The following is a 15,259-nucleotide window of genomic DNA, read 5'->3' as shown; positions in this document are numbered from 1 at the left end:
TGATGAACGGTTCCGTGAGTTTCCATCCGCCAGAAAACAATGTCTATCTATGTCCGCGTGCAAGTAGGCTCAAAGTCACCCCTAAATGGCCATATTCCGGCTGAACACAACTTCGTTACCCTGTGCATGGGTGAAATGGAGATAGGACGAACGAGCCAGGCGACCGGCTCGTGACATCTCTGTTCCGGGGCAAGGCGCCCTCTGACCGAAGAGGAGGCGCGGCGTACACGCAGTGCCGGTGCAGACACCAGAAATGCAACCGGCGACAAGGACGGTGGACGAGAGAAGAGGTAGTGAAGTCGCGTCGCTTCCGCTGCGTCAGAGAGGACCGTGTCACCACCGCGTCACCGTGGTGGGAGGCGCGGCGTCGCAGGGTTACGCGGCGTGCTGGCTCTCGCTGTGCGGCAGGTGCCTTGTCGTCCGCTCTACAACGGAAGGCTGTACTGGGGAGGGCTGGCCAGATACTTCTTGATGCCGTCCAGGGCCAGCACCTTGTTCTTCTGGCCGGCCAGCTTGGGGAACTTGGCCAATAAGTCGGGCCGGGCCTCCTCCAGGCGGGAGAGCCAGTGGCCCACAAACACGTCCTGCCACATCGCCTGAAACAGTCACAAACAAGGTCACGTTTCCGGGTCAATGTTTGCAGGGTAAAGGTCAATGGTACTGATGAAATTCACAGGGTACGGGTCAAGCTCACAGGTGATAGGCTGCAGGTGATAGGCGGCGGGCGATGGACACATACGATGGTTAAAGCCATTGGCGCTACCATGTCATGATGAAGGTTAAGATAAAGGTTTCATTGCGGCTTTCCGCAGGTCCAAAAGAAATGCCAGAATTAGAGGAATTAAAGTGTCCGTTAGTTAAGTCGAATGTCAGTTAGCGTGTAAGTCGTATGTAGTTCGCTATCTAACTGAGGTACGCACATATGGTGCCGCGCGACAAGCAAATGCCCCTTGCAATGATGCACATACATCTAGCGACACTCATGCCGAATCAGAAGCTAATGACGTTCCCCTTACTGATGACGGCTGCTGGGCGTGAGACACAGAAGTCATCATTAATTACCTTGTCGTCAGCGAGGAATGCTCCGCTCATCCGCGACTCCCAGACGTTCAACACCTTCGGCAGGTATTCCTCGAACAGCGACTTCTCTGTGGACGCTTTCTTCTCAGCATCCTTCTCGAACCTGCAGCCGAAACGCAGCGTCATGCAGCCGACAAAACTGATGACTTGGTGAACCTGACTGTTCACGAGGCAGCTCAGCAGGTAACTCGGCGAACCTGACTGCTCGTGTGGCAGCTCCGTTCTCTCCGAGACTTCTCTGGTACACACTCAACTAGCAGCAGCGCGCAGCAGCAGGAGATCCTCACACGACTCGGACACATAACAGTTGTCGCAAGGCGTGTACACCAGGCCTCGGTCTCTGCAACACCCTTCCCCAGTAAGCCCTTCTCTTCTTCCAGAAGAACACGATACAGAACAGGGATAACGCCGATGCGGGCCCGGCTACAGGTCTTTTTGGATGGCTGCTAAATATCCGGTGTCCGGGGCCCAGACCACCCTGTAACACGGGTAAGGAAGAGCACAGACGACGGGCTTACACTGTATCGAAGAACTTGGAGACCACCTCGGCCATGGTGTCGGCCGCCTCGTCCCCGAGGGCGTTCTTGAGCGCATCTTTGGAGACGAGTCCGCCGAGGGTGCCGGCGTACCGCGCTATGGCCAGGGTCTGACACAGCGGCTGGCCGTCCACCATCAGGATTGGCACGCTGCCGTATGGTGTGTCTGCAACCAGACAACCGCAACCGTCAACACCGCCAGACTCGTCGTAGTGCCGCACGGTGTGCCCGCAACCAGACAACCGCAACCGTCAACACCGCCAGACTCGTTGTAGTGCCGCACGGTGTGCCCGCAACCAGACAACCGCAACCGTCAACACCGCCAGACTCGTTGTAGTGTCGTACGGTGTGCCCGCAACCAGACAACCGCAACCGTCAACACCGCCAGACTCGCTATAGTGCCGCACGGTGTGTCTGCAACCAGACAACCGCAACCGTCAACACCGCCAGACTCGTTATAGTGCCGCATGGTGTGTCTGCAACCAAACAACCGCAGCTGTCCCACTGAAGACAACCACAACAGTCTGGACCGCTGGAAACACTGTCGGTGTCGGGACATACCGCCTACTGAAGACAACCACGGCTGTCCAGCTGAAGACAACCACAACAGTCTAGACCGCTGGAAACACTGTCGGTGTCGGGACATACCGCCTACTGAAGACAACCACGGCTGTCCAGCTGAAGACAACCACAACAGTCTAGATCACTGCAAACCCTGTCAGTATCGGGACACACAGCTTACTGAAGACAACCGCAGCTGTCCCACTGAAGACAGTCACAGCAGTCTGGGCCACTGGCAACACTGTCAGTGTCGGGACATACAGTCTACCGCGCGATCATTTACTACCGTCATTCCAACCACCCAACCACAATCACGCGCACAACCAAACCATCGTCAGAACGTGAGTCCCGTCATTCGGCGTGCCGGCAGACAACCATAGCTGTTTAGAGTTAAAAGGCTAAAGCTGTTTGAACGTTTGGTGTGTCAGACCAGACTGACCTTGAAAGCTTATTTTTTACATATTTCTTTAAAATTCCCCTTAACTAAAGACCAATGGCGCAGCCGTCCAGAAGTTCACAAAAACTGCGGTGAACGCGACTATAACAACCGCACAGCATTTCATTCCAAAACAACCGCCATGCATAAGCCGAGACGGCGCGGCCACCTAGCCACGTGTGAGACGGCAGAAAATTACAGTTGCCGCTGTACTGGACCAACGAGCCCTGTATTCGGGCGGAGTGGGAATAGTCCGAAACTTCGAACCCTCACCGCTCTAAGGTAGAGCATGCCATCTTAATGTTCCCAGACGCGAAAGCATCTCACAGACTTCGAGGACCATCATCCACTATGAGCATCGGATCAGGCCATCACAGCGCCACTCCAGGTGGGCTGTGAGCAGATTTGGGCTGAGCCAGGCCTCCGCACGCGGCCTTGACGTGGCTGATAACGCTAACTGCCTACTCTGCGACGCGACGCCAGCACTGTGTCAACGGGCGCGCACTCTTGTTAATAGTCGCACAAACGCTGATACGCGTCCGCGCGGCTTAGACGATACCTTCCCTTATCAGGTGCCCCTCACGGTCAGGCCATGCGTTATCGATTTCTAGCTAGATCACCGCGTGAAACTTCGTCATGCATTGAAGCCCATGCGCTACCTACTGAATTCACTTTTGTTCAGCTCCTTTAATGTTTCCATCGATCGTGCCGTACTATGACATGCATGGCTCACTCCTAACACCATATTTCTCGCGCAGCGCGTGAAAATGCCTCCGCCCCCCCCCCCCCAGCTGCGCCGGAGAGAGCTGCACTGCTAGAGTACGGACAATAGCGTACACGTGATGGGCCAGCGCACGGAAGAGCTGATCTCAATGAAGTCGAACCACGATTTCCTGCATGCGTGGCAGGCATGCAGGAAATCGTGGGCTCTAACAGTTGCGATGGACAGGTCTCTCGATCACTATGTCGTTTTCGTGCGAATAAGATGAGCTGTGTTGCAATAATTCGCAACGTGGCAGAGCAGCCTTGTCCTTTACACCTAGAAAACCGCGGGCAAATACGGTATAACGCATTCCACAGTACAGGCATGCCCGCATTTTCAGCAGGCACAAGTCTAGCGGCGCGTGTGCTGACAGGCGGGACAGTCTGGGTCGCCCCCGCAGGCTAGGTGACAGTCTGGGTCGCTCCCGCAGGCTAGGTGACAGTCTGGGTCACTACCGAAGGCTAGGTGACAGTCTGGGTCACTACCGAAGGCTAGGTGACAGTCTGGGTCACTACCGAAGGCTAGGTGACAGTCTGTGTCGCTGCCGCAGGCTAGGTGACAGTCTGTGCCGCTGCCGCAGGCTAGGTGACAGTCTGGGTCACTACCGAAGGCTAGGTGACAGTCTGTGTCGCTGCCAAAGGCTAGGTGACAGTCTGGGTCGCTCGCGCAGGCTAGGTGACGGTCTGGGTCACTACCGAAGGCTAGGTGACAGTCTGGGTCACTACCGAAGGCTAGGTGACAGTCTGTGTCACTACCAAAGGCTAGGTGACAGTCTGGGTCGCTTCCGCAGGCTAGGTGACAGTCTGGGTCGCTCCCGCAGGCTAGGTGACAGTCTGTGTCGCTCCCGCTGGCTAGGGGACAGTCTGTGTGACCTCTATCGGGCACAGATATGTGACCAGCAATGACCTCTATCAGGGTCAGAGCCCACTCATTCCCGGGTATTCAGAAATTCGATAATAACTTGCGAACCACTTCACACACGACTCACCAAACAGCTTGCGTTCAGTGGTTTGGAACAGATTACCCAGATGAAAAACTCGCGCTGCGAAACACGGCATACCAACCGCCGGGCACAATAGCGGCCGGCTGCTTTCATTCCGCCTGTCGGACGAATGGCGAACGCATGCATAAACAGGTCAACCGGCAGTTACCACGCGCGACCTGGCGGCCGGCAGCGGCCGCTTCACTTGGGAGCGTTCCCGGCCCGCGCTTCCGGGTCGTCGAACCCGCCGACGCCGCCTCATGGCCGCCGGCTAACAGACAGGCGCACGCGCAGACAGACGGACAAAAACGCGGCGGCCGGCGTGTGGGCCGAGCGGACCACGCGGCGGCCGCACCTCCTGGAGGCGCGGACCACGCGGCGGCTGCGGCTCCCGGAGGGACGGACCACGCGGCGGCCGCAGCCCCGGAGGGACGGCCCATGCGGAGGCCGCGGCCCCGGAGGCACGGACCACGCGGCGGCCGCAGCCCCGGAGGGACGGACCACGCGGCGGCCGCAGCCCCGGAGGGACGGACCACGCGGCGGCCGCGCCCCCGGAAAAGCGCACCGTCGAACGACAGGCGATAGTACACCTTCCACTATGGATGGTCAGTGAGATCGCATGGGGCACTCGGTCACGTATTATGAGCTGGATGCGGACGGGTCACGTGGTGCATCTTTGCCAGTTCGGTGTTTTGTGACGTCATGACGGCTAGTAGCCCCGCTGCTGGATAATACGCACGATGGTGATAAACGTTATGGGGCGCGTGGACTACTGCGGTCATTTTATGCTTGATAACGCTTGTGGGGAAAAAAAAACATCAAATGTCGAAGAAAATGCACGATGACTCATCTTCATCACGTAGCCTCACTTGTTACATGTTTGGTACCAACGGCTAAATTTCAAGGTAATGAAGCCATCGTTATTCTCCACCATGTATCACGATGCATGCCCCACTGACATGCGCCACGACTAACCATCCTTGCGGAACTTGACTTCTTACAGGCAAGGCAACTATGGCTAAATTTCGAGGCAATGACACTAATGTGTATGCTACCACTGGTCCACGTGTGCAGCCACGCGTGACACGCTATTCTAAAGACGCGAATATCGAACACATCTCGAGCACGCAGCCGCGTTTCGATGGCCCCGTATCACCATTCTTTATCTCTAGCTCCCGTCCGTACCAGCGTCATTGCCATGACAACGTTTAAACGAATCGCACGCAGCCAGCCGTCTTGGCTGTCCCGTGCCGTTACGTAACGCGGCAGTCCGTTGCGTTCTCCGCCCATCCTGATACGGCAATAGCGGCCGCTGTCCCCCGCTGGCTGGCGCGGACTGTCTGTCACGGCACCTCACCGTGACTCGAGACTTTCACATCACGGGTCAGCCCGCCAGGCGATGACCCGCGTGAAAGCGACTTCCAGCAGCGGGCCGCTCGCCGCCGCATAAAGCCAGCCTGCGTGTGCTCGAGCCGGCCCCGCGGCACGCACGCACGCAGAGATGAGCCCGCACGTCCGCACGCACGTCCGCACGCACGCACACACGCACGCACCGCATGGCAACAACGAACTATGGGCAAACACATGGCGAAACAGCAATTCCAGTGGCGCCAGCGGCGTCAAGTTGAATAGATTTATAGCAGTTTCCCTCTCACCATGGCGCCATCAATATTGCGGCGCTTTCCCAACGTTGGGAGGAGTGCGGACGGGAGGCGCTTTCACCAACGCCGACATGCCGCGCATCTGGCACTGCCGTCACCCTCAGTAAGGGAGGCCGCGCCGGGCATGCGAAGGACGGTGGCAATCAGCCTATGCGCCGGCTGTTGTGTCGCGGCTGTATTTCATCATCCCGTCACTATTTTGCTATTTAATGGATTTGTTACGCAAAAATTTGCTTCGAAATTTGATTTTCGTAGAATGGACAGAGAATTTTGATTAACGCCAGTTGTAACACCAACAGATAGCGAACGGCGGAAATATGGTCACAATTTTACTTTGTTTTCGACCATAACACAGCGGTTCATAGCATTGTCACAAATCATGAATCATTATAACCAACAAGCGAGAGCTCACAACGCCGCCATGACTGGTACGAATTACGATCACGTAAGGCCCATCTTGAGATCACGACATTGCAACATTATCACCGCAGCATTAATGGCAAATCACAGCAAAAAGACACAGAAACTGCGAGAATGCTCGACAGTTTACACCGTATTACATGAAACACTGACTTTTTGGTTAGTCCAATTTGTACGCAAGTTGTTCAGTGCATTAGCGAGGAATAGCATTCACATGGATAAGACAGTAGTATGAGCCTTATTCCTCGGAGAACACGGGGAGACTGGAGATGGCGTTAGGTTAAGCAAACTATGTCTCCATTCTCCTGGTTTTCTCCGAGAAATAAGGCTAACACTACCGTCTTATCCAAGTCCAATGTTTGCAGTCGCACTCACTTGGCTTGCGGGCAGGCCAGGCGTCGAAGCCGAACGTCTCCTGCTCGAAGGGTACGTTACCGGCGGCCAGGATCCAGCGCAACGGCTCGGCCCGACCCTTTCCATCAAAGTAGATCAGCTTGAGAGCCGGCATCTTCGGTCTGCAACACAGCCGGTGCCGGCGGTCATCACAGGGCGACGCATCGACGCGTCAAGCCTACAGCCGGGTAGACAGTGCTCCAGTCTCAGACGCGGATCCCAGATCGCGCGGAGCTTGAGGTGAGCCAGCTCGGATCCGAGGTTCAGCGGACCACTCTGTAATACCCATACGGGGAGTGTAGCTGGTCTCATATTCCGCGCTGTTTCAGACTCGGGAGCAGGGAAGCTGGCCGCCGTCTGCTCTGGTGGATCCGCAAAGGAGCGCGACTAATCGCCAATTCCGCAAAGCGAATCCCCCACACAGAAATATCAAAGACCCGTGTCTGCGCCCGTCCTTTCAAGCGCACGTCCGTCCACGGCGCGCGCACACAGTGAAGCGGATATTCTGTAGTCCGCGTTTTCAGTACGCTAACGATGACGCACAGTCTCCACCAAGGCCGCGCGACGTGGAAACGCCACCACAAAGCGGCCCTCCAGAGCCGCCCACCGTGCCGCCCCGCCGCCGATAGTCTGACGGCACGGGTGGAGCTGAACAGCAGACCTTGGACGGGGACAGGACACCTGTGACGGGCCGGCTTGTGCGATCACGGTCAATGACCTGCCACCGCCGCAGCACAGGTGTCCACCGGGGGGGGGGGGGAGGGGGCGAGTCTGGAGGTGGGCAGGTCATGCCTATAGCTCATTTCATAGCAGTCTTGCTCTTTCATGGGACGCCCGCAGTTCTTCGTCATTGCTGACTGCCAACTTAACTCCGACATGACATGACGCGGTGAATTGTAAGGTATCACGCAAGGAAAGAAATTACATTTCAAAAGAGAAAAGACAAAGGCGATACCGAAGGTCCAAACAGACCCACGTGGGGTCACAACCTCAATCACGAACCCGTCGAGTCGACAACTTCTCAATGGCTCGCGTCCTGTAGAGTCACGCACAACGAACAATGACAATACGACGTTGCCATTACAAACGTGTCTCGCAAAGAAACCGAATTATATGAACGCTAATTGCTCATCGCCGGGTAAACTATCTACCGTATTTCCGGGGCGGCCAGAACCTCGCAGAAATAGAGCGACCTCTTCGCCCATTCTTCCGGCGACACCAGGCCACAGCCCGTCGCTATCGCCCTGCCGCCGTGCCGACCGTCAGCCTCCACAGGTTCGGCGTCGATTCCGATCTCCGTGTCCGGTCAAGCCGACTCCGATTGGCATGTCCGGTGGAGGCGGGCGCGCCCGTCGCGCGCGCGGCCCGATGCTGGTCTGACTGACGTCACCGGCGATGGGTCCGACGCCGGAAGACGCAGGCCCGCGCTGGCCGGAATGGGCCGATGGCGTGCCGGACAAAAAGGCCTGATCGCTCTCCTATCGCCCTCGATCGCTTCTGTCATCTAGAGGAGCTGCGTTCATTAGATAATTGGCCTGTCGTTAACTGTCGATCGCTGCTGAAGCCCAGACAATACAGCACTGGCAACGGACCCTAACTACGTGATATTTGCTGTCTACACGATAGCTATTAGGCTTTACAGATAACCGCCCACTTAGGCAGCTTTTATTGTTGACAGCGAACATACCGCAGGAATGTCGAATATTAACGTCGGAGAAAGGGCGCCTGGACTGCCCGAATACCACGCCGGCTGCACCGATACTCGCCCGTCCCGATACAGTGCAACGCCGCGGCAAAGCACCCTTTTATAGGGCCTTGCTGCACCCGAACACAGCATTATCGACCGACCAGCGAGCGCGGACGACCAGCACGGACGCAGCCGGCCGAGCGAGCACGCCTGTTACCGGCGGCCGGTTGAGAACGGCAGCCAGGCATGGCGACCCCCCGACTTGTCGACCTGCGACGCGGTGTGATCTTCCAACCGCGGCAAAAGCCGCTGGTACTAAATCGGTGGGCACTGAACTTTTGGGGGCCAGCACTTAAATGGCACCGACGATGATTTACCAGTAAAAGGAAATATCGTTCTTTCATGAATGAATTTATATCAGGCAACAGGGTTTTGGGAGCCATTTTTCCTCGGATTAGGCCGGTATCATGCACCTATACTCGATATGTGCACCGATGGCGGCGTCCGCGCCCGTGATTCAGCTGCACACAGACGGGCAGCAGCCACGGGAGTGGGGTCGGCACAAAAATATCTCGCCCCTCCCCGTCACGTCTGGTCGACAGCCGCAGCTCCCGGCGTGCGCGCGGCACGGCACGTCACGTCGCGCAGCGTCTCGCCATAGCCACGTGACGGCAACAGATGGCAGGACAGACCGGCGCGACCAGCACTGCCGGCTCCGTCTCAGTGGAGAATTCATCAACGTATACCGAGCTCCAGTCTGCAAATACTGGCGACGAATAAAAACGGTCTGCCTCAGACTGGTGGGACGCTGCCGCTAGTTGTCTTCAGATGGTGTCTTTCCACACGAAGTTCAGAACATTAGGAAGGCTATGGCAGACCAGCAACCATCCCAATACGGCTGCCAGGACAGAGATCGCGGAAGCCGAAAACCGTAGTGTCTCCGTCTATCCGAACCATCCACCGTACCGCGCCGCACCAATTGGCATATCTTGAGCAGCCGCTAAGGCGGAATGTGGTTCGAGATGTCAGGTGGGCCGAGGGAGGGGGGGGGGAAGAAGCCCTCTGCAACCCTCCGCTGTCGCGAGTATGAGTCGTGAGCGGGCGCTCGCTGTGAACGACGGAGCGTCACCAGCGTTCGCTGTGAACGACCAAGCGTCACCAGCCTTTGCTGTGAACGACCAAGCGTCACCAGCCTTCTCGCTGTGAACGACCAAGCGTCACCAGCCTTCTCGCTGTGAACGACGGAACGTCACCAGCCTTCTCGCTGTGAACGACGGAGCGTCACCAGCCTTCGCTGTGAACGACGGAGCGTCACCAGCCTTCGCTGTGAACGACCAAGCGTCACCAGCCTTCGCTGTGAACGAAGGAGCGTCACCAGCCTTCGCTGTGAACGACCAAGCGTCACCAGCCTTCGCTGTGAACGACCAAGCGTCACCAGCCTTTGCTGTGAACGACGGAGCGTCGCCAGCCTTCGCTGTGAACGACGGAGCGTCACCAACCTTCGATAGCTGTCAGCGAGCCGCTGCTCAGATTTCCCTACTGAAGCTCAGGGGGACGAAGATCTGCCTGACCATGTCATCAACATGGCAGCATCGTCGCCACCGTTAGAGGCGCCGTGAACGTCCCGGGTGACTTAGCATGCGCCGCCTCACCGGCCCACTGCAGCGTCGCCCATCCGCCACTGACGACCTGTGGCTCGCTGACACTGCAGACCACCGGATATCCTGAATATTGACGTGCGAGAACATCTCATTTCCACTTCGAGAACATCTCAAGAACATCTCATTTCGTGCAGCATTGTGACAACAAATCGAGGGAACGCAGGTTAAGGTGGCACGTGTTTTACGACTACATTAAATAACAGCGCCGCCTGGCATCGATCCGTTGAGAAATCAAGCCAACTCAATACTAGGTAACGCGCTCCGGGCCACTTAACACAAGGCAATGAGTACGAAGTGCGGTGGCTGAGGAATGAGGTATATGTTGTTTCTCTATCTGACAACGTTATCCCAAACCCCACCCGGTCACTGGCATTTCCTCATTAGTTTATAATTTCGCCATTCCAGAATTAATAGGAAACATCTCCCTTCCCTTGATCCGGAAATTTAATTAATGCCACCTCGTTTCTTAACAAAGCACCCCAGCACTTTCGTCGAAAAAACCGTGGATTTACGTAATACATCACGGCCATGGGCCCAATGACATCACGTTCACGAACATCTTGTTCCACATGACAACTGAATCATTCCAGTAAATTGGAAAGCATTTTAAGTTGCTCAGCATCATACCACCCGGCGCCGGACTGTTACACCGGCTCACACATACGCAAACAAAAATAGCGCATAAAGACCTTAATGTAATCCGAAATCATTGCCCACGTGATTGCTCTGACCAGCGCGAATGTTGAAAGCGAGGTAACGGAAGGTAACAGGGCAGCCACGTTATTTCCGGCAAGCATCTAACATTAACCATGCGGTGCTGCAAGGAAGAGACAATGGGAAGACCGTCTTCCCAATCGGGTTTTCATAGCGAACCCACCGACAACGGGCGATGAAAGCGATCAAATACGCAATAACCAAGGAAGTAACGATGGGAAGACCGTCTTCCCAATCGGATCTTCATAGCAAACCCGCCGACAACAGACATCGAAAGCGATCAAATACGCAATAACCAAGGAAGAAACAGTGGGAAGACTGTCTTCCCAATCAGATCTTCATAGCGAACCCGCCGACAACAGACGATGAAAGCGACCAAATACGCAATAACCAAGGAAGAAACAGTGGGAAGATCGTCTTCCCAATCGGGCCTTCATAGCAAACCCGCCGACAACAGACCATGAAAGCGATCAAATACTCAATAACCACATCACCGTAACCGTCCTCTCAAGATAAATATGCTGTAGCCCCGGGGAAGCGTGCGTATAACTTACGTCGGGTTCTGTTCCTTGGCCACGCGACCCTCCTTCGACGCTCTTCCGACCACACTGCCCATCTGTGCGCCCGCTCCGTCCGTTTCTATGCGCTCAGATAGAGGCTACGACCGGCCGAACCTCGGCAGCCCAGGAACGTCGGCACCATCTGCGCGCGCAGAACCGCCGCAGGGCATGATGGCAGACGCCGCCGGAGCTCCGCTTACGCGCGAAGCCGCCTCGTCATGTAGCCGCCGGCGAAGCCCCGCTGAGTCACGATGATGATTGGCGGAAGGTGCTGGAAGGAGACGCTCGTCAGCGCTCTGATGGGAGTGCTCGCGGCCGGTGATTTGGGCCGAGAAGGTGCACGATTGTCGCGAGTCACGGTGACGTCACCCATTGACCGACGTGCACGGGGGTGAAACGAGCCACCTTTCCCAAACGCAGGCCTGCGCCCGGGCTTCGCACGTGGTGATGGGAGCGGTATGCTAATGTCAGACTGTTATGCCTGCCGAACCAAGGCCAACGGAAAAACACGTTGGAGGCCATACTCACCCGACCCGTAAATACAAGAGCACCCACAAACGCACGCCCCACCCCGCCTACATGCAAGGTTGAGGGAGCCGATGCACGCACATCACAATACTGTGGGTAACTCGTGGGTAAGCAGCGCAGGGCGGGTTTCATGATTCCCGATGTACCTCGCCGTACATCCATGCCACCGGCGCTTCATTACCGCCCTGTGTAATGAAGGGCGCCGTTGCATGACGCGTAGCCATTGGGTGGTGGTGTTCTCATACGAAGTCAAAATCGCAACATAGCATTGTAAGAAACAAAACATGTCGAGTACGGGACAGTGCGCGACTAACAACAAAGCCGCAGCAACGAGCTGAACGGTAATCGAGCCCCCCATCAGCCGAGTCACCCCCGATCATTCATAAACATCGAGTCACCCCCAGAAATCCCTGAAAGAGCCCGCCAAGTGCTGAAAAAACCGTTCAATGCAAAACCAGGTTTTTGTCGAGGTTGTTTGTTCGACACAACTGCAGCGTCGTCACATGTCAGCATCTTTGCACTAGGCCAGCACCCAGCACACAGTGGAGCGGGCGAATGAGGGAAGCCTTCAAAGAGAGGTCTGGCACCTTTGTTTGCACTCCTCACTCCAGTTAAAGATCAGGCGCGTCCAGCTTGGTCGGTTACACCACTCGTCCCGAAATGCTTCCGAATAGCTCGGAGCTTTGATTTGGGGTAGCCGCTCAGACGAGAGGTATGCCTTTGAACAGTGGCAGGGGGGGGGGGCGGGAGGTGTCTCCACCGCTACACCTGACCGCGAGGGAGGCGTCTCCACCACTAGACCTGACCGTGAGGGAGGCGCCTCCACCGCTACACCTGGCCGTGAGGGAGGTGTCTCCACCGCCACACCTGATCGTGAGGGTGGCATCTCCACCGCCACACCTGATCGTGAGGGTGGCGTCTCCACCGCCACACCTGATCGTGAGGGTGGCATCTCCACCGCCACACCTGATCGTGAGGGTGGCGTCTCCACCGCCACACCTGATCGTGAGGGTGGCATCTCCACCGCCACACCTGATCGTGAGGGAGGCGTCTCCAGCGCTGCACCTGACCGTGAGGGAGGCGTCTCCACCGCCACACCTGACCGTGAGTGACTGCCACACCGCCCGCCCGACCGCCACAGCTGTCCGCAGATAGCCTTCGCCTCCGTATGGGAGGCCTCTGAGACCTTTCTGCCCTTTCAGAGATGGTACAGATGCGGCGGTTTCGTGCTCTGATTCACTGCTATAAACTAAAGATGGGAGCCGAGGGCGCGGAGTTCAAAGACGCTGAGAATGCGCAGCGGACGATGAGTGCCCATCGCTTTGTGTGCTGTGTGCGACACGTGCAGGGGCCGCGAGATGTGTCGCTGCACTTAGCCGTGGAAAAGGACACAACCGAAGACTCGGCCAGGAGAATTATCAACCGCTCTGATTTAAGAGGTGGTACCGAAGGTGAGATAGTGGACGGACTGTCTGAATTTGGTGGTGGCTCATTTTGGTCACCGCTCACCATACGTCTTGGGGATAGTCGATATAACCGCACGTTTGTTCGTGACAGACACTGTGAGGGATTACTACAGCAGTCACACTGCCTTGTAAACACATAGACTAAGGTCCGTTTTACTCTGCCATCGAGACAGCCGTGGGCACTGGACCCCAGCTCATCAAATCCACAGTTGGTAAACCATTTCTGGTGGCAAGTCTCAGACGACCGCTTAGGGTGCTGCTACTTCACGACGTAGTTGTGTTATCGGGTGGAATCTTCACCCGGAGCCAGACCTTAGCACTAAAATTTTAAAAACACTCAACAGGTTGTTTTCTAGATACGTATGAAGTTTGCCCTGAAATCTTCATGCGCACCTGCCCTGCCCTGGCAGATAAGTCTCCATCGGTAGACCTTACCACCGTACGGCGTAGATCCGCGAGAAGTTTGTGGTCTTGGGTGGTGTAGAACATACTTCTCCTAGAAGATGTAAGGTCATAGACAAGCAAAACTTTACCCATATCTTTCAAATAAGATGGAACAAAAAGCTTAGCGTTCATTTGGCAAGTGCAGATCTGGGCGGCATGGCCCTAAAAGAAGCCCTGCGGTGTGCGGTAGGCTCCGAGGTCTCTGATGGTCTCTGATGATCAGGCTCTGAGGTCTCTGATGGTCTCTGGTGATCAGGCTCTGAGGTCTCTGATGGTCTTTGGTGATCAGGCTCTGAGGTCTCTGATGGCCTCTGATGATCAGGCTCTGAGGTCTCTGATGGTCTCTGATGGTCAGGCTCTGAGGTCTCTGAGGTCTCTGATGATCAGGCTCTGATGTCTCTGAGGTCTCTGATGATCAGGCTCTGAGGTCTCTGATGATCTCTGATGGTCAGGCTCTGAGGTCTCTGATGGTCTCTGATGATCAGGCTCTGAGGTCTCTGATGGTCTCTGATGGTCAGGCTCTGAGGTCTCTGATGGTCTCTGATGGTCAGGCTCTGAGGTCTCTGATGGTCTCTGATGGTCAGGCTCTGAGGTCTCTGATGGTCTCTGATGATCAGGCTCTGAGGTCTCTGATGGTCTCTGATGGTCAGGCTCTGGGGTCTCTGATGGTCTCTGATGGTCAGGCTCTGAGGTCTCTGATGGTCTCTGATGGTCAGGCTCTGAGGTCTCCCGATGACACGATGCCGTTGCAGCCGGTACATAAACTCAGGTGACACCTATCGCGCGGAAAGGGTGGTGATGACGACGCTGCAGGCAGAGGCGGATTCGAAAAATCACCGAAGAGGGTCATCAAAAGTCACGCTGGATCTGACCCGATAGAGATATTAGCTTTCCCATGCCGGCACTACTAGAGAAGGACAAAGGTTGGTGCATAATCCGAAATGCACGACGATACGACACATAGGGAAACCCATGGCTGGTCACCATGACTATCATAATGGACGTAACTGATTGATCCTGAGGCATTCTTGCTACATCGTTATATATATATATATATATATATATATATATATATATATATATATATATATATGTATACCTTTTCATCATTTCACGTTCGCAGTACTTTAAGATTTGGTTCCTCGGGATGAAATCGGCAGGCAGAAAATGACGTATTGGTGTATATGGCATAGCCAACACATTTTCAAAGTAAGCGTGCCGGATGTATTTATACCCGTAAACTATAGGTCTCGCCCCGTTGATGCCATTGTCTGTGCATTCCATATTGGTATCATGGGTCGCCATGATCTTGCAATTCCTGCTAGATCCGACGCCAGCGGTTGGGTCCCAATCAATGCATTTTTATC

The 15,259-nt window shown here is 55.7% G+C and overlaps 1 protein-coding gene across 1 annotated transcript; it reads right to left on the bottom strand.

Moving 5' to 3' along the window:
* Positions 1-11,555, bottom strand: LOC119104222 (glutathione S-transferase-like). The gene is made up of 5 exons (XM_037227888.1): positions 11,449-11,555; positions 6,815-6,954; positions 1,599-1,782; positions 1,063-1,183; positions 1-596 (listed from the first exon to the last, which is right to left on the bottom strand). The coding sequence occupies exons 1-5, from the start codon at positions 11,508-11,510 to the stop codon at positions 426-428; spliced, it is 678 nt and encodes a 225-aa protein (XP_037083783.1). The 5' UTR covers positions 11,511-11,555; the 3' UTR covers positions 1-425.
* Between the last annotated feature and the right edge of the window lie 3,704 nt (positions 11,556-15,259).

Source organism: Pollicipes pollicipes, unplaced genomic scaffold (genome assembly GCF_011947565.3).
Source record: "Pollicipes pollicipes isolate AB1234 unplaced genomic scaffold, Ppol_2.1 Scaffold_6052;HRSCAF=7182_pilon_pilon_pilon, whole genome shotgun sequence".
In the NCBI taxonomy this organism is placed as follows: domain Eukaryota; kingdom Metazoa; phylum Arthropoda; class Thecostraca; order Pollicipedomorpha; family Pollicipedidae; genus Pollicipes; species Pollicipes pollicipes.
The sequence above is the reverse complement of the archived record's forward strand: the minus strand, read 5'-3'. Positions and strand labels throughout refer to the sequence as shown.